The sequence below is a fragment of the Carassius gibelio genome, chromosome A9 (assembly GCF_023724105.1).
Source record: "Carassius gibelio isolate Cgi1373 ecotype wild population from Czech Republic chromosome A9, carGib1.2-hapl.c, whole genome shotgun sequence".
NCBI lineage: Eukaryota > Metazoa > Chordata > Actinopteri > Cypriniformes > Cyprinidae > Carassius > Carassius gibelio.
This window is the reverse complement of record NC_068379.1, coordinates 29220172-29244562: the sequence shown is the minus strand read 5'-3', so window position 1 is coordinate 29244562 and position 24391 is coordinate 29220172. Positions and strand designations below refer to the sequence as shown.

The 24391-nt window shown below is 35.7% G+C and overlaps 1 protein-coding gene across 5 annotated transcripts in view; it reads left to right on the top strand.

Moving 5' to 3' along the window:
* The window catches only part of LOC128020122 (nck-associated protein 1), a 51347-nt gene that overhangs the window by 1364 nt on the left and 25592 nt on the right, over positions 1-24391 (top strand). For 2 of the 5 annotated variants that reach the window (XM_052606741.1, XM_052606740.1), the window contains exons 2-9: positions 6846-6863; positions 9050-9160; positions 15683-15775; positions 17920-17976; positions 18062-18204; positions 18299-18389; positions 18479-18616; positions 21296-21344. In XM_052606741.1, coding sequence (XP_052462701.1) covers positions 6846-6863; positions 9050-9160; positions 15683-15775; positions 17920-17976; positions 18062-18204; positions 18299-18389; positions 18479-18616; positions 21296-21344 — 700 coding nt within the window. The remainder of the gene's footprint in view (positions 1-6845; positions 6864-9049; positions 9161-15682; positions 15776-17919; positions 17977-18061; positions 18205-18298; positions 18390-18478; positions 18617-21295; positions 21345-24391) is intronic. The other 3 variants (XM_052606742.1, XM_052606745.1, XM_052606743.1) reach the window with 3 other exon arrangements.

Here is a 24391-nt window from a genome sequence, read left to right as displayed (position 1 = left end):
TTTGGCTGGAAAGTGCTTCATTGTCACAAAGTAATTATGGTATTTATTTATTTAGCTTTTTTTTTTTTTATCCTCTGAATGTTCATAAGGTTCCCCTAGCAGTCAGAGGAGTGAAATATCTTGAATCATGCAAACATAACACACAAATTAAAGCCTTTCGTTTCTAGTCCGCATGCTCAAATAATTTTTTTTTCTTTCCCATTGCTTATAAAGCCAGTTTCTAAGGTTTTTGAGAAAGGCTTAGCATTGAGGCTAGCAGTAATGAAAGCAGTCCAGATTAGAGGTCGACGAGTGGATTAAAATCTCGAGTGGGTTTTAATATTAGTTACATATTAATCATTAAAGTTAGTTCATAGTTCATTAACTAATGTTAACAGAAGAAACTTTAAAATAAAAAAATGTGTCAATAATTGTTCAAATTAACACACTTCTACAGCTTTCATTTATCTTAATATTAGTAATGCAAAAGCGTAGCGTTGCATCTAGGAAAATTCGCAGGTATTGACTGAACGCATCCCATTCAATTCAAGCGGTGGTCTGAAACTGTTTAAGCACCAAATGAGCAAAAGCTTACTTCAAGTATAAACAAAGTGAGATATATGTATTTGAAGTCATATAAAAAATAAAAAAAACAGAGCAAACAGAGAAAACATCAATATATATATTATAATAAAACATACTTTATTAGAGCCACAGAAAGACAAATGTTTCATTGAAAAAGGCACTATATACAGTTTTACAGCCTAAGAAGTAAATTCATTATATACATTAACAATGATTTGAGGCAGATTTAATGTAATTTAATGTAAAACTGTGTGAATGGCGCTCTTTGGCGGGGTAGGATTTATTTCGGCTGCGTGAATGTATCAATTTTTCGCATAACGGCTTTAAAACTGACACTTTGCTGGCTAACAAATGCATTAATGTGAGCAGTTGGATATAGACTAATGCAAATAGATGATAAATAGATGGGCCGGTTTGAGAGTTTGACTAGGGATGGGTCACGATTTTCAGATATTTGATTATTTGATTTAATTACAGAATATCGATTAAGCTGTGCGACTATTTTCTAAGGATGTGAACCGTTCCCGAGGGCATCTGACCCCCAAAGTCCGGTTTGGTTGACTGTGATCGCTCCGTGCTGCACCTGGACGTGGTTGGTTGGAAGAGGTGGGACAGAGGGCGGTTCAGTTTAATTACGGTGCAGTACGCATCCAGTGTGAGCGCTAACCGCACAGGAGCAGGGAACTACTGTGCAGCATGATTCAGTGAACATTTCTGCAATAGATCTATAAAGCAATATATTGTGAGAGGGTCTTCTGTGTCACCGCTTCCCAAAAGACTCAAAATAATAAACCACAAAGTTAACAAAACGATGAACTCCACAATGCTGAACGAGAAACTTTCTGTTTCCCATGTATTAAGTCATGATTATGAGCTAGATGCATTAAAATGATTTGTTATTTGTTAAAGGAATAAAATTTTATATTCCACTGGTTAATAACAATAAACATTTTACCGCCCATAGGATATCTAAAAAAAATTCTCTGTTATGTAGATTTTTCTGAAGTAAATAACTATGTGACTATTTACAAGCTTTTAATTAACAAGCTCTGTCTATTAAATGCCACTCCAGTTATAAGCAGGTGATGGTGATTTTAGCAGTGATCAAGGAAGCAGCTTTACTGATTAGATGCGCATGATCATATCGTTAGATATATCGTCCAGCCCTAGTATGGTAAAATATGAAATAGGTTATTTTTATAAATACAGGTGTTAAAATTAATGTTCACATAAGTGCCGTCATTCAGGATGTTCACAATATGTTTTAGCGCGTATGTGTTTTAAGCCTAATATTCATGGCTGAATTAATCTGTTCTAATCTTAATTAATCTGTAAACTTTTTTTAAAATGCGATTTATGGTCATGCTCATTTTAAAAATAGAAATGTCCTAGGCTCCTACAGCCTTGTGAGCAGTTGATGATTGACTGTTATGTTAATAAGTTTGTTATCATACATATTGAAAGCCTGAATAGTCTCTCTCCCTCTCTCTCTTTTAATGGGTGTGTGTTTATGCGTGTGAGTGCATGGGTGCATGCATGGGAGGGGTGCGATTTTCAACTACTAATCGAATAATACCCAGTGATTATCGAATATTACTTTTGCATAAAATGCACATCCCTAATTTTGACTGTATGATAACCTTAAGCATTTTTTTTTTAACAAAGCAAGAATGTGTTCCCCTCAGAAACACATTCATATAAACACCCAAATCAATATTTAGGATTTTCTTCCAATAGTTTGTGCATCATGAACAGTGAGTGATCTGCCTGCTGCAGTATTTTTCTCTTTGTGTCCTTTGTGTCTTCAGCATCTCTGGCCTGTGTTAACAGGTGTTAAATTACATTTTGGAAAATGATTGCATTGCAACGCAGTTTGTGCAAGTCCAGAACAGAGACAAGTCGCAATAAGACAAAAAATGTCCGGTTGCTGATAGTATAAGTTCCAGGGGCAGCTCCTTAAGTTCGGCCATCCTACACACACGTGACTGACCGCTCGCTCACACCAACAGGAGGAGGAGGGCTGTGTTACTCTCTACACTGCACTCAATCTGAGGGTTTCTAACACTTTCAGTCTTTGAGGAGAGTGCATACCGGCATAACAGAAAATATTAGTGGTTGTGAAATTTTAAAATCGTTGTATACCTTGAAACTGGTAATAGGCCCATGCCTAATGGCAACAATCATGACATTAAACATTTGGGTCAGATTAGCGTGGCGTGTATTTTGGTCACATTGTTTTAACTGCTTGAGGTAAGGCGAATGTTTGCATCCTCTCAGCCTTGATGGTAAACATACTGCTGTTCTTTCTTGCTAATGCAGCATATATACAAAACAAATCTTCATAATTTTCATAATGATATGAAAATATGCACCACAGTGTAGTATAGTTCCAGCAATCAACTATCGGTGCCGATTAATCGGTCGACCACGAGTCCAGATCACAGCAGAAAGTAGGCTAGTGGAAGATCAGCGCTGTTAGCTTTTTTCCCTCCCTCTGGCCTTGAACTCACTCAGATATGTGATGTGAATTCATCAGTGTGTGTGATGCCCGTTTAGAGAGCATGAAGGTCTCTGGAGTGCCGCCTGTCTCTCCATGCCCACTGATGTCACTTGTGTATGTCTGACCTCACTCATTCAAAGTCATCGGGGGTCAACCTAATATTAGTCATATTCTGCTGTTCTTCTGTACTCCCATGCACCAGATCCATTCAGAATACAACAAGGTAGAGTAGACTTTATTTCCAATAATTTTTTTATTAATCTCATTATTTCTTATTGTATTATTTCTGTCAAATTTAGTTGAGGGATGGCTTTTCCACAGGAATAGAAATTGGGATACATGCTTTTGGTAGTCCTGTTGCCTAGCAACTGGCAGGCATTGCATTGAATGCTGCTCATGTTACAATGTGTTGGATACAGAGAGGGAGTTAAAATTATGTTCATAGATGTTTATTTGATTCTGACCATACATGACATGACTAGGGATGCACCGAATGTTCGGCAACCAAAATTTAAATAGCAAAAAAAAAAAAAATGACGTGACGTGATCAAATAGAGGTGCGTGCTAATGCAGCAAACATGATGGCAGTGAGGAAAAATTTAAAGCTGTCCGAGAAAGATGCAAAAATTATAACAAGATCCGTCAGCGAGAGACTGTTTAGTACTGCATCACATGTCTTCGATTTTGGTGGTTACTGTATGATGATTGAAATCACGAAATGCCCTTAAACAATTAAAAAAACTGAAGAATGTTATGTTTTTCTAATACAATCATGAATTGCATGTCAAACTGCGCTGCATGCGCCAGAGTTCAAAGTCAAAAGCGCGAGGAAAATCTGTGCTGAAACAGTGTTACTCGTCAGCTGCTTAGTAACATTTTTATGATTTTTTACAAGGCATGTGACAATGTGATTCGTCCAACAAATGTCTTTCCAGATTCTTAATGAGAATCATTTGCCAACAAAAGTTGACGGAGGAATTCCTGTGGGTTTCTGCCAAAATAAAAGCTGAGAAAAAAAAAAACCTCCAACATTAATAAATTTTATTATTGTAATTTTACTGTTGTTCTGTAAAATAAAATAAAAAATGTAAAGTAAAATATATATATATATATATATATATATATATATATATATATATTTATTAATTACAACAGCTATATTAATACATTTATTTTGACATTTACACAGTGTTCAGACTGGGATCTATAATATTTTCTAATGTTTTAAAATAATTATTTTCTGCTCAGCAAGGCTGCATTTATTTGTATAATAAAAAGTACATGTCTGATTCAAGAACGGGGTCTAAAAATGAACAAAGGCCTCCTGTAGTTAATCAATGCATTTTTTTTTTGTAAGAAAAATTTCCATATTCAAAACTTAATAATCACTTTAATGTAGCTTGCGCCAACAGTTGTACATTGAAGCAGCTCTGGGGGGGACCTGAAAAACCACGTTCGGTATTCAGCCTTTGGCCCAGTGTTTCATTTTTTTCAACTTCGGCTAAGTATTTTTATTTAGGTTCAGCCTTAGAAATTACGTTTTTTTTTTGTTGTTGTTGTTTTTTTTGCTATTTTTGCTTTGTAATATTTAATATCTAAGCCAACAGAATTAGAATCTTTGTTTTTCATATAGGTTTAGGCTATAACTTAAATAGACATATTCACCTCTCATCTTGCTTGTGCAATTTAAGCATAGACTGATAACCGTCTACTCTGACTTAGTTTTAAACATGAGTTGTGGTAAATGCTTATTGGATTTAGCTTAACTTAGTTTTAGTTGGAAGCAAAACCGTGTCACAGCAGAATCTTTCCATGGAAACAACCTCAGGAAGTGCATTCTTATCTCACAGTGTGTTTAGCTCAACATGAAATCCTAAGAGACCCCTTTTTCACCAAAAGAATGCTGGTGCCAAAGACAGTGCCCAAACCTGGAACCATTCTGGGATGAGTTTCCTGTACAATGATGGAATTCGCTGATAAACTGCCATAGTGTGCAAAGGTGTTGGAGTAATGATGTCTACAAGATCACAATATCAGAAGATTCTGTCATCATTTACTCACCTTCAAGTTTTTTCATACCTGTATGATTTTCTTTCAGCTGTTTAACACAAAAGAAGGTATTTTGAAGAATGTTGGTAACCAAACCAACACCATTGACTTTTATAGTATGGAAAAAAAATACTTTGGAAGTCAATGATACTGTCAGCGGATTGGTTACCAGCATTATTCAAAATATATTGTTTTGTGTTGAAACTCATACAGGTTTGGCACAATTTTATTTTTTTAAAGTGAGCAGCTTCCACTTGGGCTGGGTCAGAAGATTCGAATATTCGTTTGGTGGGTTGTAATTGGGCGTGACTTTGCCACTCTGTTGCCTGGCTACCAGTTTCTCCAAACAGCCAAGTAAATGTTATGCCAGCTACGCTATGTTAAATATAAAAAAGAAAAAAAAATGTCTTCAGTAAACATTTGCGCTTATTGATATTATACCCGTCGTCGCCTTCTGTTTATTTTATTTTTCACATCAAGAGCTGTCTTTTTTTATTTGTTATTAGTAAATCTTAATATCAGAGCTCCGTTAGTGCCACAGATGAAAATGAAACTGTATCCGTGTGACTGGCCCAGATCGGCACTGAAGGGAATGGTTAAGCAAAGCGAACCGTTCGGCCAGATGGTGGAAAAGTGTCTTATGAATCACCCATGAGTAAACGTCATGAATCAGTTCATCTGGAAGAGAAGACAAAAATGCAGAAGACCTCAGCTGCATGGCAGCACTTTATATTGAGTGAGGACAAGACATAGGCAGTGTGCAAGAAATGTGATTTGAAACTGGCCTACCACAACAGCACATCAAGTTCTGTAAGTTGTACGCCTATAGTATATTGTTGGTGTAAAAAAAAAAAAAAATCCTCTATGTTAATCTTTTATCCTCCATGTTAATCAGTAATTTATTAATTAGTTTATTCATTCTGAACGTGTCTCATGCCTTTTGAAAAGCCCCTGTGACAACTTTTGTACCTTTTTTTTTTTTCTGAAAGTGTGTAAAGAATCCAGCACATAGGAAAAATGAGTTATTCTTTCGAGAGCTACACCTCTAGGAGTAACAGTTAAACTAAATTCAAATGAATGAGCACATTTAGTGCTGTACTTGTATCATGTAGTACTCTTACCTGCTATTACTTCAGATTGAAATTGCACTGATAGTCAAAGTTGATAAAGTATAGATTCAGTTTGCGGTCTATGACGGTTCACTGTAATTGGCCCTTTGGTCTTATTCTGTGCATGAGATGCTTTGATGCATTGGAAGCAGATAATAATGACATTTTTGTTTGTTTGTTTGTCTGTTTTGTTTGTTTGCTCGCTCTATTCTTGCAGTCTGTTTCTGTTCGTCATTCTTTAAGTTCTAATTTCAGTCATTTTGTGAACATGTTTGGTTCCCTTTTACTTGCATGGATTATATTTCTTTGACTAATCACCAACTTCCTGGTCTTTTCTTGAACATGGACGTGAATTCTGAACTCAGCCCACAGTGTTCCTGGCCCCGGAGGAGTGAATTCTGCATGGTGTCAATGTTAGCTCTGGGAACGACTGCCTCTCAATGCACTGTGTGACCCAACTGACCCCTTTGCGTCCCTCCTTAGGACTCGAACCAACACACTAACCGGAACGACTTCCAATTAGTTCCCAAAGCTAATTTGTTTTGAAGTGAACATGCATGGTAGACGTTGGAACCTGTGTTTATGTGTAATTTTTTTCTCTTTCTGTTACAATGCTTCCCCAGCAAGGACAAGTTTGGAAGGTTTGCACAGCTTTTCACCTTCCTAAAATCTCAGCCCCCCCTTTCCCCCAGCTCTCCTACCAGTTTCATGTCCCATGATCTTTCTGTACGCAACTCACAAAAAAAGGCCCTTCCCAAACTGTAACACGTGCAGGACTCTTCTGTTTAATCTTTGATTTATTTCTGTTTCTTTAAAGAAGGGAGTTTTGATTGTTGTTTTCAGTCTTAAACTTATGCCAGTCTTGCAGATGTTGAGTGCTGAGTGCTGGGTGATATCGCTTAAACATTTCCTTAATTATATATCTCAAGATTTTATCTGCATTTTGGCAGATTGTTAATTTATGTATATGTCTTCTGAAATAGCTCATGATTTTTTTTAAGGAGCCATTATTTCAACAGCCATTGTTACTTTGTGTATTCAAAATGTTTTTTTCAATTAGTAAAAAACTAATATTTTTTCATCTTAAAATTATAAACTATACTAAAAACAAAGATCAATAGTTTTGTCAATGTCAGATCAATAAATATGTATCCCTGTTTTTTTTCAGTATTAATACATGTTCATAAAATGCCTCAAATTTGCTGCTATATAGCGTTAGCTATATAATGACTAAAGTAAACATTTTTTTTATTTTTTTTATAAATTACTAATAATGGCCAATTCACTACTATCGCCCAGCCAAATATATTTAACTATGAACCTTTGCTTACATTTGTTGGGGTAATATTATTCATGCACAAGGCTTATTTTTATTTTTCCCATTTTTTCCCTTTATTTGTTTGTTTTATTTTTACCATCCTCCTTATTTTCACAAACTTTTCTTTTAACTGCAAAGCACTAGTTGAATGTCAGCACCATAAAAAACAAGGAAGAACATAACCAGTCATTTTTGAGGCAAAGTGTAGATTCTCTATGGGTTTATTTACTCACTTCACTGTGATTGGCTGTTTTAAATTATCAGTGGGCACAGTGGAGCTAATGTAATTTAAATTTAATGGGTTTCATTCTGTTACCCTGAGCTGATTGCCGGTTTGAATTATTTCCAGGGTCTGAGTGTTTGTTTGTTTTTGTTTGTTTTGGGAACAACCTAATGGGCTTAGTTTAAAAACACGTTGTCTTACAGCACCTATAGCCTCTGTGTGTTGCCGTGCACACTGGAATGGTCTTGAGGTTCGATGCTGCGTTAGTCATAGGTGCATGTAACATGTCATGTGACCATACACACTGCCCTGCCTCAGCTGCACGTCCACTGACGCGATCCAGCTCCTTCACTCTGTAAGATGCTCACCTCTTACAGAACAGCCAGCCAATCAGACACACTGTCCAGCAAACCCACCATCTCTCTCTGGCTCTCTCTCTCTCCAGGACTGTTTCTGATCATACACTGCTGTCTGTGTTCCACTAACTGCTCTCCAACTTCTCACGCAGCACCTTGTCTGTTTGAAGAGCATTTTCAATTCTGTCCTCCCTTTTCCTCTTCTTCCCTTTTTATCTGTCCTTTCATTAGGGTTGGGAATCCAGAACTTTACAATTTTTAAAACAAAACCCCAAAACAATGTACTAAATTACGTATGTCGTTATGTGCTTACGTTCTTAATTGATTGTGAATAGACACTGTGCCCAACAAAATACTAGGATATAAATAATCAATTTAAAAAAATCTATATTTTTGTTTCATCATACTGTAGTTTGATTCCTAAACAAATTTCTCTTTTTAACAGATTGTTATTGATCAAAAGAGTCAAACATATATCTTATCTTTTAAAAAATAAAATCTATTTATGTGTTGTAAGTATATTTGGTATATTGGACTATAATCGATTATTTTGTGCTCCCTAAAAGGTTCTAAAAACCATGATAACCATTGAATCATTAAATTCCTTTTGATTCCCATTCCTACTTTCTATTCTACATGTCCTTCTTTCACTTTCAGTCTCTATTTTCAGTCTCAACATTCTGGTTCTTTCTTCTTCTTCTTCTTCTTCTTCTTCTTCTTATTATTATTATTTGTTTCTTCCACTGCATTTTCTAACTGTGATCAAATCCCTGCACTTTACCTCACTTTTCATCTTCTCTGATCTGTCTCAAACAGTTTGAATCTTTGTTTCATGATCAGTGGAATATCTGTCAGTTTTCTGCACGTTCACAGTGGTCGTGTCCGAGCTGTTGCACATTTAGCAATGATGTTTTTCCCTGTTCGTTGTAGGCCTGTGGAGATCCCAAGGCAAAGCCTTCTTACCTGATTGACAAAAACCTGGAATCAGCCGTGAAATTCATCGTTAGAAAATTCCCAGCCGTCGAGACACGCAACAACAACGTAAGTTTCATTTCATGAATCAAATATGTTTCAATGACTCTGAGTGAATGTTGTGATATTGATGATTTAATAATGGTTCACTCATGTTTAGATTATAATTCTAATTGATGTTTGATGTATTAAAGGTGCTGCAAGTGGATTTGTTTTTTATTTTTTTATTTTAAAACCTTTTACAGCACCTTTAATCAGTCCAAATTTGTGTTAAAAGAAAGTGTTGCATGTTTTCTCCTGCTTTCAGTGGTGCATCAGTAAATTAGGTTTTCCATGTTTAGGTTTTCCAAATTAGTTTTACCATGTTTACCAAGGATTCTCCCAGTTTTTCAGTAGACAGTGGAAGGTGTTTTTTTTTTTCTTTCTCTGTTTTCTGTTATTATATCAGATCAATCAAAATTCATAATGTTAAGAATACTCATCAATGCACCAGATAATACGCCCCTTTTCAAATTTGGTGCCGTGACCCGGATCATATCAGATGTTATGCACTATTCTCAGAGTTGCTGATAATTTTGATGAGTTTAATATTAGAAGTACACATAGTAAAATGAACAGTATCTAATCCAATGTTAGTGTTTGTTCAACAGCAAACTTGGAGAATAGTTTCTCTATGTCAGTGGTTCTCAACCTTTTTTTTTTTTATATATATACAGTATTTCCACAGTATTTAAATAATAGTGGTTAATTAATTTAATATATTAGATACATTTGCCACAATTAATTTTAAGATTCCAAAAGCTAAGACCTCTATTAAAAATATGTATGTTCAGAAATAATTAAGAGAAAATAAAAGAAATATGATTTGTTTATTTTAAGAGCTATGTTATTTTAATGTGTCATATTACGTTTGATGAGACTCCGCAGTAGGCCCCGTTTGAGAATGACTACCCTAATTGATGACTTTAGATCTTTAGCAAATATACAGCTTTTTACACATCCCCTGTGCTGATATTAAGTGGATGTGGTGTTGTGTGACAGTTGTTGTAGTAGTGAAACAAGTGCTCAATTATCTGTTTTCTGTGTTTCAGCAGTTTTAGTCTCCCATTTGATTAGCATCATACCCCTTTCAAAACCACAGTCACCAAGCCCAGTCCCTTCTTTAACGCTTTGTTGCCATTGCCACAACCCTGAACATCTCGGAAGCATGTTTAGCATGCTGTTCAGTGGTTACCATGGTGCTCATTCCTCAACCATCAGCAAGTGATTTAAACGTCAATGCTTATGGTTGGCAAATATGGAAAATGGAGGTTTAGTTTGAGATCATTGTAAAAACACAATGATCCAAACCAATGTTTTTTTTTTTTTTTTTTTATTATATGTTTGATGTAGTGTCAGGTTTATTAGGTCAGAACATGAGGTGATGTCCTCAGAGAGGAGCTTTCCCAGGTCTGACGGGCTTTCCAGGAACTTTTGGCCACACTAAACTTGTCCACAACATCACAAATAGGATGTATGCTTAATGTGGAATAATTTTTGTGTGGATCAGTCCATACAACCCAGAACAAAGATGCAGTCACCTTTTCCCCACTGGTGTTTATCAGATTAAGAAATGTCATTAGGAACATAAATCCAGCCCATGTTGCTTTAGGAATGTAGGCATGTCATAGATTCACACTTCTACTGGTTTTTCTCATGCATTCCTGCTATTACAGTCTGTGGTCTCTGTGCACACCTCAAATAAATTGTCCTGCTATGGGGAAAGTACACTTACCCCCTAGTTATTTGTCTCTGGTACCCCTTTTCCGCCGACAAGATCCTAGTGCCAGTGTCAGTACCTATTCTGACACAATTATGCAAATGTTTCAGCAGGATTTTCTTCAAGGCTAGACCACTCCTGTTTCGTACATTTGGAAGCAGCCGATTGATGTTTCTTTATCAGTTGACTGACACTACTTTTTTTTCTCCATTTGTTCATAAATAACATTTAATTTACAAAAGTCATTTTGTTCTTGAAATGTGAATTGAGTGCAAATAAATATGTTTTAGGTTTACATAAATTTTATGCTACATCAAAAGCAATGTGGTGGTATTAAAACTGATATCATTCTGCCTTCAAGTAAATGGATATTTGTGCCTGTCCTAAATCCAAGAGGCAACTCTGGAATATCAGTGAGCACCTTTTTGGAGGAAAAGGGGTAAAGATGACATATAACCCGAGTTTTTGTTCATAAGCCACAAAGGTGTTTTTTTAAGGGGGGTTGGGGAGAACTGGAAAATAATCAGCATCATGGATTTACATTAATTTATTTAATGGGATGGTCTCATAACAAATTAACCAAACATTTATTTGTTATGTGTGCTATACAATATGATTTTCATATTCATTCCATATCTCAAGTGTGTGTTTTGTGTTACTTTACAACCAACCACCATGTCTGTTTGAAGTGTTGGATATTTCAGATGCAGCTTTGCCTTCTACTTTGTGTTAAAGATGTTTAACTGCTTCTTGCAATGATGTGGAGCTGTGTCATGTTTAACTGTGTTTCAGTTGCCTTTTAGAGTTGTTTTATATTTCCTTTTTTGTTTCTCGTTTTTTTGCTTTTTTTTTGCATGCTTAACATGGCTATTTTCTGGATTATTCTTTTGGTAAGTTTGGACTCCATGTGAAGTCCCATTTGCTTTATTTAGTTCTGGCTCTTATGTATATGTAGTTTAACATTTCAGTTGTACTCACATATATATGTTGGTATTTCAGTAACCTACATGGACAAAAGGAATCTCAGATGGGCCCTATAAATCACTCTTAAATTATAGCCATCAATTGTATTTATTTGGAGTTGCTGTGATACTGTTTGGGATGTGTTCTGAGCTTCCTTTAAAGTGTTAGTTCACCCAAAAATGAACATTAGTCTTTGTTTACTTACCCTTGAGCCATCCTAGGTGTATAAGACTTTCTTCTTTCAGACAAATCCCAATCAGAATTGTATGAAAAATTGTCCTGCCTATTTTAGGCTTTGTCATTGTAGTGGGCTTTTGTTTCTTTTTAACAATCCAAAGCACGTTTTATTGCGGATACACGTGCTTTATTTAACGTGTTTTGGACTGTTGAACAGAAACACCCACCCAACTGCACTGATAGAGCTTAGAAGTACTAGGACAATTTTTTATATAAATCCCATTGGATTTTTCTGAAAGAAGAAAGTCATATACACCTAGGATGGCTTGAGGGTGAGTAAATAATTTTTTTTTTTTTTTTCATTTTTTGGTGAACTTACCATTTAAGTCTGTTACTGCATGGTTACATGCTTTCCTCAATATATTTATCCAGTCTGTTCAAAATAAGTTTGAAATTATATTTAGCCTGTTGTGCACAGCATCACAAAGTTGTGCCCCAAACACACTTTATTCTAAAAAGAGCGGAGATGGAGATAAGGAAACTTTTTTAACATTAAACTATGCCAAGTGGAAGAATCTCGTGAAACCTGCCAAGAATGTGTCCAGGTCATATTTGACCCCAGAATTCAGTGAGGATATTTTTTTATATTCGTGGTATATATATATATATATATGCAGTGATATTCTGTGAAAAAAAACAATGCTAAGTTTATTATATTATTTGTGTTACTGGCTTTAATTGATGCATATTTATAAAAAGAAAATAATTGAATTATTTATGTTTATTATTATTGTAGTAAACCTAAAATTAAGTAAAAAAATAATTGTAAAAGTAACATATTAAATAATGGCAATATGGAAATTTAAATAAAAGCTAATTTCTCATTTCCATTGTAGAAATGTATTTTATATATATTTATATAAAAAAAAAAAAAAAAAAAAATATATATATATATATATATATATATATATATATATATACATAAAATACCTTTATATAATACAGAGCCATTGTTAACTGAGAAGCAAATCCACGGTCATTTTCAGCATTTATTTGCGCATCTTCTCAGTTAACAATGGCTCCGTGTAGTAACAGCTGCTCTATGTGAAATCACGCACTTGATGGAATTTACCGCTGATTAGAGAACCAGCTTTACTGACAAGATACCCCTAATATATATATATATATATATATATATATATATCAGGGTTTCCGTTGTCCGGTAGTTGCCGGACATTGGCCGAAAAAAAAATGAAATGTCCGACAAAATTAAATCTCTCCGGTCAAATTGTCCGAATAAAATTGCCTATTAATCCCCCCCCCCCAACACAATCTGAATTTGAGAATAAGCCTAAAAAGTACAAAGCAAAAATACACCGAACTTTGGCTATGTTATGAAGGAACAGGCTCGTTTGAAAGTTATTAAACATTATTACATGGCTTGGTTGAATTCCAATGTGGAATGTGGTCTATTATTTCTTGATATCAGACCGCTGCGAAACACTAGCGGCGCCAGGATTTTGATTGTAGGTGGGCCTCCAGAAAACTGCATGGGCCAGTTAAAATAAGCCAAAAAAAAAAATAAATAAATAAAAACGGGTTCCCCTTTCATCTCCGTTTCAGCGCTTTTCTGGGCACTGAGGACAGCGACTCAGTAGCCTACCTGAATTTAATGTGTAATTAGCATAGGTAAAAAAAAAAATTCGTTTTAAATTGTTAAAAAGACATTTCAAGCTTTCTTAAGATATATTTCATGTCTGTGAGGCCTACGTTAAGTTTCGTTAAATTAGGATGAGATGCACTCCAGTTCACTAGCAATGCAAGTGGCCGCGAGGGCGCCTGCATGATTAGGCCTGTCGTCTGCTATATTTGCTTCTTATGTATTAAATCCAGGCAATTGGTTGATAAAAAAAATTATTAAAATTAAGATACAATTTATACAAAACGAAATTCACTTCAAAAAAGTATTTCTACTAATGCGGTTCACTTTATATAATCAGCGTAAATTAAAAAATAACATTATAATATTTTAACAAATATTAAACTAAATAAGCTTATTTAATGGCTACAACATGTATAGTAGACCTATAATCTCTATTTGTACAAATTGCTGCACATTCATTTCATTCTGAATTTTGCACACATAAGTTGAAAGGCATTTGTTTGTGCATGCATGTAAAACATATCTGCAACTTTTATCAAGTTCACTGATAATTATGTGTGCATTTATGAATTATTATCTTAATCTATAATGAAACAAGGATGAAACATATGCTTTGTTTGTTTAGAATGGAATGGATCGCAAAAAGATCCGAATGAAGAAATGAACCATAGTAGAAAATAAGTTAGGCTAATAAACATGTTGCATTCGGCGGCCTGATTATGTCATTTTTTACGTTACATAGCCTGCCTCCAGTTTTCCTCACCTTGACTAATTAAGAGGCGATACTTGACCGGCATATCATCAAAATGTCCGGAAAAGGAAACCTCTGCCGGTCAATATAATTTATTCATATTTATTTTTAATTTTTTGAATGTTTTGATTTAGGAGTGAAATGTGACCTGAACGTTTGTTTGCTTTAAGATTAAATCTTACAGTGCCAGGTCTTTGCATTTATTACAGTTTCATCTCCCTCTCTGCTGTTTTTCATAATATTATATCTACCTCATATAGGACTACAGTGTTTATATACCGAACTCATTTTACATGTAACCTCATAATCTAGTGGAATTATATCCTTCATTAGGATAGGATGTGGATATATTTCCATTGAAAGAATGCAGGGTGGGGATGGTGTGGTTTGATGGAATTTGTGTCTTTTGTCTTAAACGTAGTTTCTCTGTTATTGGGATTTATGGGTATCTGAAGTGTGTCATTAACTCTTTTAGCTCTAACCTGGTTTTCTGGAAATCCTGATCGATACTAAGGATTCTGTCACTAACTTGATTCTAGAGCGCATTTGCACTGCCCTTCATTCTGGCAAAATATGCTGAAATGACAAAAGTCTTCACAAATCATGTAGTTTTTCATTTTTGAGACCTATTTAAATTGGGTTGAAACTTTTTTGTGTAATATTATCCAAAGTCACTAAAATATAATATATTAGCTGGACATCATATACTATAGACATGGATGTCTGAAATTAGTATCTTCCCAGGTGCAGCGGTAATGCATTTTTGCTCTAGAGTTGCATATACCATAAAGACAAACAAATGGTAAAGGCCTGTATGTGTCAGGACTTGATGCAGGGTTCATTCACTAGTTGGACTGTGAATAATAAATTCTGAGAAATGCTGTCTTTGAGTTTCGACAAATTCACATCACAGTAGAATCACCTTAATTGAAACAATTCACAGTAGCAGTGTAAAGTGCATCAACAAAAATCTAAATGTTGAAGTTTGCAAGACTTAAAATAGATACATGCCTGTGAACATAAGTTACAATGCAGAACTATCCTAAAAGGGCAAGTAACAGTTCTCGTCAAATGTCTTGAAACTCTCTCGCATCTTTATTATTAAACCCTGCTCTGAGACTAAATCCAGCAGGCTGAGATTTGTGTGGATTTTCCAGTTCAGATGATCTAATTTGAACCCTGCTGATAAGTTTCCTAGTCAGATATCACAGTTATGTGACTTAGTTTTATGTGACAGTGTTTAATTTTCTCACTTGTTTTTTATTTTTTATTTTACAGCAACAGCTAGCACAACTACAAAAAGAAAAGTCAGAAATACTGAAGAATTTAGCCTTATATTACTTCACCTTTGTGGACGTTATGGAATTTAAGGTATGAGTGCAGTCCTGCTCTATTGACCTCATTCAAAAAACACCAACAGAACGAATTTTTGTGTTAAATGTCCATAAAGTCATTCTCAAGTAAATTGTTGCAGTGAATTGAATTGAGTTTAAATCCCCTTTCACACTGCACTTTGGACCTGGAAAATTGGCAGAACATAGCCGGGTCGCCTTCTGTGTGAACGCAAACATATCCCGGGATTGATCCCGGGTCGTGGACCTAGTAACATTGCCGGGTTCAGTCCCAGAATGAGCGCTGTGAAAAAAAGCCAGAACTAATTCCCTAAAGGCTGTGGCGTAGTAATGACACACGTTATCGGTCCAACTTAATCCCAAACTCACTAAACATCATATTAATAAAGTATACTATCTACAAAAAAATCAGATGATCCCTGAATATGAATTCAACGCGTTTAATAACACGTTAAGCCTTTTCCTCCCATAGAAAACCATCATAAGGCTTAACGTGTTATTAATAATTTATTAGTATAATATTTAGTGAGTTTGATTTTTTAAAATCACTGTCTTAGTACATTAAGCCACATTAAGCGTTTTTCTATGGGAGGAAAAGGCTTAACGTGGCATTCATATTCAGGGCTTATCTGATTTTTTTATATATAGTATACTTTATTAGTATGATTTTTAGTGAGTTTGGTCTGTTAATATCACTGTCTTATTACATTAAGCCATGTTAAGTGTTTTTTCCACGGTAATCGTTTTAGAGTGTCCCCTGTCATCCAGCGCAACTGCCCCCTCAAGCATCAGGTCGCGGAGCAACATAAAAAAGAACAGCTGAGACTGGTACCATCCGTCAGTTAGGAGTAGCTGAAGTTTCTGCGTAATCTGTCAAATACAGCCGTGAAAGTAACAGACTTACCTGCTGAAGTCACGGACAACCTCCGCATCAGTGCCCATACCCAAGAGAGTGTGAGCAGATAATGACGAGCTCACACACGCTATCTGTTTGAGGAGTGCATCGACTCCAACATGAATCCACTGTCCTGGTGGGCCAGTGGTGGCGCGATAATCAGTCTTGATTTCCGCTGCTGTGCAAAGTCGCGCAAATACGTGTAATACATGTTAGAACTCTTTGATTTCTTTAAAAAAATATATTGGAAAATGCATGTTTTCTTGTTGCTGTTTGGCATTTAACAATAAGCAAAAATGTTTTAAAACGTGTCTCTCTGTCAGTTAAAAAAGCAACAATATATGCTACATAACTCAATGATAGAGCTTTGTATGCAGCAAAATCAGGATAAATTAGGTATGTCAAAAAAAAAAAAAAATGGCGGTAATACCACATATCGCGCTATTGAGCCACCCATAATAACCGCAGGAGAAATTTCTTAACCGTGACAGCCCTAGTAGTAACACTACAGTACCAGTACCATGGTATTTTGCCAGAAATTTGGGAATTTTATTAAAGGAGTAATTGTGTAAAATTGTAGTATGTATTTGTGATTAAGCTATAGCATGTGTGAATTTATACTGAATGTTTTTAGACTACAGTTTTTCATACAAATAGGTCACCTAAAAACCATAGTTATATTTTTACCATGGTATTAAGGTGTTATATGTGTGGTTATAACTGTGTTTATCATGATTTAAATATGTGCTACTATGGGAGACGAATGCTTAATTAAAAAAAAATAATAATAACTTGGTTAGAGATAAATTTAACCTTATAAGTTGCTTATATGTTGCTGATTTTGACAAGGAGCCAAAATTTACCTCTTCATCCTACCTCAGGTGACTATCTGATGTTAATTTCTAAGAGACAAAAAGGAGATTTTATTAATATTATCAGGCAACCCAAACCTGTTTCTTAAGTTCACTCTTTAGAACATGCATAAATTAAGAAATTTGTTTTTCTATTTAGATATTTATTTTGGTCTGGTGTCTACAACTTTCACTTTGGAGCAAAAATCTGGCTTTAAACCTGAGAGAAAAAAATTGTGATAATTTTTTGCCCATATCGCCCAGCCCTATTTTATATGTACATTTTATATTTATGTTCATTATACACACACACACACACACACACATTTCTTTTGTATAATTCTTTTACATTTTTGATAAAAAAAAACATTGAGGCTTTTCTAAAACCTAAATGTTTGTGCTTTTCTGTTCCTCCAGGACCACGTTTGTGAACTTCTGAACAGTATTGACGTTTGTCAAGTTTTCTTTGACATTGTGAGTTGAATATTTGACAATCAATGCTGTCTTTGAATTCTCCGACATGTCAGATAAAACAAAGTGTATTTTTTCCACAATGCAGACAGTAAATTTTGACCTCACAAAGAACTACCTGGATTTAGTGGTAACATACATTACCCTGATGATGCTGCTTTCTCGAATTGAGGAGCGCAAAGCTATAATCGGCCTCTACAACTATGCCCACGAAATGACACACGGTTCCAGGTAATATATACTGTATATCAGATTTCATTATGCTGTTGTTTGGATGACAGAGCTGTGTCTGAGATCACGTATTGTGCGATGTTTTTTTGTTCAGTGATCGAGAATATCCCAGGCTTGGACAGATGATTGTGGATTATGAGAACCCACTGAAAAAGATGATGGAGGAGTTTGTCCCTCATGGAAAAGTAAAGATAAAAAATGTTTCCCATCTCATATGGAGGACATGGTTTAATCCGAGCTATTCTCTGCCTATCTCTCTCTGTGTTTCTGACAGTCGCTGCAAGATGCACTGGTCTCCCTGCAGATGGTGTACCCACGCCGAAATCTGTCTGCAGATCAGTGGAGGAACGCTCAGCTGCTCAGTTTGATTAGCGCTCCCAGCACCATGCTCAACCCAGCTCAGTCTGACACGGTCAGGATGTGCTATAGCCCTTGTTTATTTTCAGAGTCAGTCCCAAAACGTTCAGTTGTCATACACAGAGTCACAGCTGTCTTGTAAGGGAGCATTTTAACCGTCAGGTCTGGGGATTGAATTGAAACCCTTTTCATGGGTAGCAACTAGGGATGGGCATTCGATTAAATTTTCTTAGTCGATCGTCGGGAGAATTAACGATCGACTATCGATTAATCATTAATATTTTTATAATTATTTAATTTTTATAATAAAAAAATGCAATGAATACAAAAATACAGCGTGTTTTTCCTCGGTGAGACCTTTATTACAAGATCAACTTGTGGCAGACAGTTAAACTACGTTCAGGCAAACCGAACATATATCCGCGTGCATATGCAGTGCTCTAAAGCAGCGGAACCTGCAGCTGCTAGCAGGCGTTCTTAACCCTTTCGAGTCGATTAACGCATATATGCGTTTTGAGTCTGAATAAAGTGCTTCATTCTTTTTTCTGAGGAAATCCATTTCTCAAATCATCAACCACATCACATCTTTTTGGGGTGAATTATGTCTTAGTCCTCTCATCGCGAAGCAAACAGTAAAATAAAATAAAAACTTGAAGAACAGTCTCGCTGCTTTTTCTTCTGTGTGGGCGTATTCAAGCGCGCGCTTCAGTTTGAATCTGAATAGCGCGTTCAGCGCGGGGGCGTGGTCACATTAAATATAATGAAGGAAGATATGAAAAACAGACATTGCGTTGTTTTCATATGGATTACTTTATCTCAGAATATGTGTTTTTCGGAAGCACTTGTTTAGTTTAAAAGTAGACATTCCAGGCTTTCTATAGATATCTCTCTCATGTCTCTTCGTTGAGTATTCACGGAGTTACGGTTCATTTTAATGAAATGTTTGTACATGACGACCAGCGGAGACAAAGACTGTAGACAGAGCCTCATGAAAATTTGCCGGGATGCACAGGTACATCATTTGAGCCGTGGCCGTGTTGTACTTAAACACGGTATCGCAATGTTTGCAGTTAACTAGTTCGCTTTTTAAATTAAAATGGTCCCACGCCACACTTCGCCGTGACATCTTCATGATTATTCTTTGAAATCAAAACGGAAGATCACAGATAACCGAGTAGGGTGTCAAATATTGCCCCATGGTGGTAAAATATTTAATTGCTGCCACACAGTGAAATTCATTTAATTGCTTGAAGACTCGCACTACGCAACGCAACCTGCATTAGATTAAAAAAAATGCTTTAGATTAATCGATAACAAATTAACATGATCGAGGAAAATCTTAACGATCAATTATCGATCGTCGATTAATCATGCCCATCCCTAGTAGCAACTCCACTAACCATCTCTCATGCACGTTATAGAAATGAGTTCTACATGAAGCAGACAAGCCTAAATGAATGCTCTGTGTTGATCCCAGTAGTCTGATGTAAGCATGTTGCTAAGCTGACTAACCAGTTAGCAAATAGGCACGTAGTGTATACTAATACCATTAATTCTGGACAAAACTAAGTATCTCCAAGCAGTTTAAAAGAGCCCTAAACAGCATCTTACAGTGCTTAAAAATGAGGGGTACAAGCCAGTGTTGTAATTATTAATTAGCGCATTATTGCAGCCAATTAAGTTTTTCAGTTTAACGCATTCAAAATATTGAGCCCAATTAACGAAGGGGCAGGGCCAGAGTTTGCCACTCCACTCACAACTGCTGTTTCTGTCACTTTTCTCTTGACAAGAACTTAGTTTATTCAGTCGCAGAATGTCTTTACGATCACATCAAACCAGAGACATTCATTATTGAGACTTTAAGACCTGAAGTGAGTCATAAACGATAAAGATAATTGAGAAAATACGATGCTTGTCAGATCTGCGTCATGTTCAGCAGCGGCAGCCCTTAAGAAATAACAGGAAAAACAACCTAATAACCCAGCTGCTGTGATATCTGTTCATCAAAAACAAAAGAAGAGGAAAAAGAGGAAATTAGTAACTTTTTATACAGCTTTAAGGATTCATCTATATTTAATTTAGAATTTAGTGATTGATAACTTACATTTCTGTATATTTCTGCTGAAAGGCACTGATAGGCCTAAATATGACATTTATTATAATGGATTTATGTGAAGTTTGTTTCAAGTTTTAAGTCATTTTTGAAAAGTCTAGTAATTGTTCAAATTGATAACTCTCAATTATACTGTAATGTTGTATGGCTATAGTCAATGGTTAAATATTAGGGGGGAAACAATTTTATAAAGACATCAGTAGTATTCTGTATCAGTGAAACTGGCATTCAGTAATAAAATAAAAAAAGCTGCCATTAAACAAATATAAAAAATAAACTTTCTTAATGTAAATTTGAAGATTGAATGTGAAATTATTACACTATAAATGTTTATATAAAACCTTTAATGTTAGGTGGGATTAATCGCGATTAATCTCAGAAAATTTTTGCTACTTATTATTTTTTATCGATTGACAGCACTAATTAAAACTATTAAAATGTATTTTCAGTCCTTGATATAAAGCAGCGGTAAAATCATTATTAGATGGAAAAACTTCAACTTAAAAAACCTGAAGTTCTACAATCAGTAAACTGAAATTAAATAAATCCAATGACTGTGATATCGGATTTCTGAACATTGTTTATTTGATCAGATGTATTCTGCTGGTCATTGTGTTTCAGATGCCCTGTGAATACTTATCCTTGGACACCATGGAGAAATGGATTGTCTGTAAGTGTGTTATTAAAGACAGCATGACATTTTAAACTGACCCTTTTTTACTTTCTTATAGGGGTGTGCGATATGGCGTTTTTTGATCGTGGACAATAAAAATGTCTCCACGATCTGCTTTTGAAGAAATACTGCACACATTATATCAGCTGCAGTTCTGGCGCCTCCATCATATACTGTACAACGCCACATGCATTCACACCAGTGTTACCTCAGCGGTAGAGTTACTCTCTAATTATTTGCTTCATGTGCTTTTAAATGTTTTATTCGCACGTTGGTCTGACCTGTGCTTAAGGCGGTCGCACACCGGACGAGAAGCGCCGCGTCGCGTCGCGCCACATGTAGGACAACTCAAGGTATCGCACACTGGACGCGCACATTCTATATGCGTGAGCTCAATTTCGCAGCAAGATGGGAGAGTTTTAACTTCATCTATTATTATTATTTTAAATATATGATTTTAATTTATAAAAGCTGAGTTTTGAACGTTAATTAATGAAAAGAATCTGTGTTGTTATAATAATTATTGTTTTGTTGTATCTGTTGTCTAGGCAACTGTGCAGCTGAAAACGTAACCAAACACTTTTTGTAATGTTTTATTTGAATGAAACAAGTGTGCTGTACTTTAATTTCAGTTTCAGTTTATAACATCTGGGTTTTTTAATATAAAACTATGCGGATGGCGCTCTGTGGCGCGGCAGAAATTTGAACAGCGTTCTGAGTCGTAGCTGGGCGCCGCGGACAGACGCCGAATGGCGCCGCCGGTGTGTGTACTCACATAGAGAATAATGTGTTCGAATTTTAAAGACGTGGCGCGACGCGACGCGGCGCTGCGCTTCTCGTCCGGTGTGCGACCCCCTTTATTCTGAGCGCCTCATACACCCGAAGCTTACGCCCTAAAAGCCTCTTAAGCAGCAATTGATTATTAAACTAAGTTATCTTTTGTGCTAATACTGTCAAAACACAAAATGTTTACATGTAGACTCAGTTGGTAATGTCTAAAATGAAAGTAAACCGTTGAGAAAAAACGTATACGTGCCTGTATATTAGATGCGTGCAGGTCTTAAAGGGACAGTAGGCCTATTAAACTTGCTGCCTACTGTCATTAAAGGGGTAGATCACCCTAAAATTTCATTTCTGTCATTATTTTCTCGCTGTCACGTTGTCCCAAACCTGTATTAATTTCTTTCTTGTGCTGAACACAAAAGAAGATATTTTGAAGAATGTGAGTTGCTGGTCCACATTGAATTTGATAGTAGTAATAAAAACTAAGGAAGCCACTGTGGACCAGCAACTGTTTGGTTTTCCACGTTCCTCCCTTCTGAAATGTTCAGAAGAAGAAAGAAACTCATTCAGGTTTAGATGGTGATATATAAATAAAACACTATGACAGAATTGACAGACAGCTGACCGAATGTAAATTTTTGGGGGAGCTATTCCTTTAACGTTAATAAAACAACAAAACACAAAGAGAAAAATCATTCACTGCTCTTGACTTAAGAAATGCTTTAGGAATCAGTTTATATAGTGTTTTATTTTTACATTTGTTCAATCAATTTCTTGAATAATGCTCCTGCTAAATACACCTATTGTACCTGAACATAAACACGGTTTGGTTTATTTGTATGTTATGCTTAGTTGTAATGTGTATCTTTGTCATTTTATCTTTGTTATTAAAAAATAAGAACAAAGATTTTGATCTTCACCCTCTTTGGCCTAAATATCTGCCATTCCTTTTTTTTCTTTTTTCTTTTTGTTACATTGAAAGGCTTTGTTTTTATAATAGGGAAATTAGTTTGGCTGTACTGCTCAGACAACTTGCAAAATAGTAAAACTAACATGACAAAGAATTGTGATAAAATCGTGATATTAAAAAAAAAAAAAAGAAAAGAAAAAAGAAACGTATGTTGTATGTTGCCATGACCTTAGAGTGACCATATTTCCTCTTTTTCCCGGACATGTCCTCTTTTGGACCTAAAAAAATTCGTCTGGGATTTCTGAATTGCCCAAAATGTTGGGAATCTGGCTTCTACAGTCACAGTCCGGTTTTGTATTAGAGCGCTGCGAGGGGCTGTTTTCTTAATCCCGCTCCCAATGAATTTCTGACCACTTTTGGCCGCCCTCATGATTTTTGTGTCCAATCACGTCCACTCCCTGCAAACATTCTAATATTGCATACTTTTCGCGCATCAGGGAGCCGCTATAGTATTTAAATCTCTTTTGAATCTGCCATCTCTTTCTCTCCTCAAACCTTGAATCAGTCAAATCTGAATCCAGCAGGTTGCCAAGTCTGCATTTTTTTTTCTCCTATGGCTACTTTTAAACTGTTAAAGGGTTGATTTTCCCCATGGGTTAAAGGTTTGAAATTTTGCTTAATTACATTTGACTAAAATGTTTGTATTGAACCATTTTGCATTCTGCCTGTGATAAAACAGCTGTTTATGATCAATATGCATAACAGTGAATGTAAAATATGTATTTTAAGTATGGAAATGACATTTTCATATTTGGGATATGATCATTGCACTACTTTAACCCAAACCCCCGCCCCGCCTGCACCAACTGTCCTCTTATTAGAAAACTAAAATATGGTCACCGTACATGGCGTTCATGTGTGCACAAAACTACTAGGATGCTACCTCTATGTTTCACAGACACACCCGGGAAATGAATGTTGAATTGATTTGCTTGTTAAGATAATGTTAACCCATGAGGCAAGAAAAACGTCTGGTTACATAAGCCTAAGCTCTTTTCAATAAAATTAATGCAAAAGTTAATGTCAGGCCATTTCAGAATACAGTATAGGACGTACCGAATATTCTTCAGTTTTATGCAAAACAGAAATACAACAAATAGAATATCCGATCTCTGTCATATGGCCAAAATACATGTAAAACAAAAAGCTTTTATGCATAGTTGTGTTTGACACATTAAAACTGTAACAATGTATCTTACAAGATAACACGATGTAAGCTCGCTCTCAATTGAAATGTGTCCCTACATTAAGTCCTTGAATTTGAGGTTATTGGAGCTGGAAAGTCCTTGAA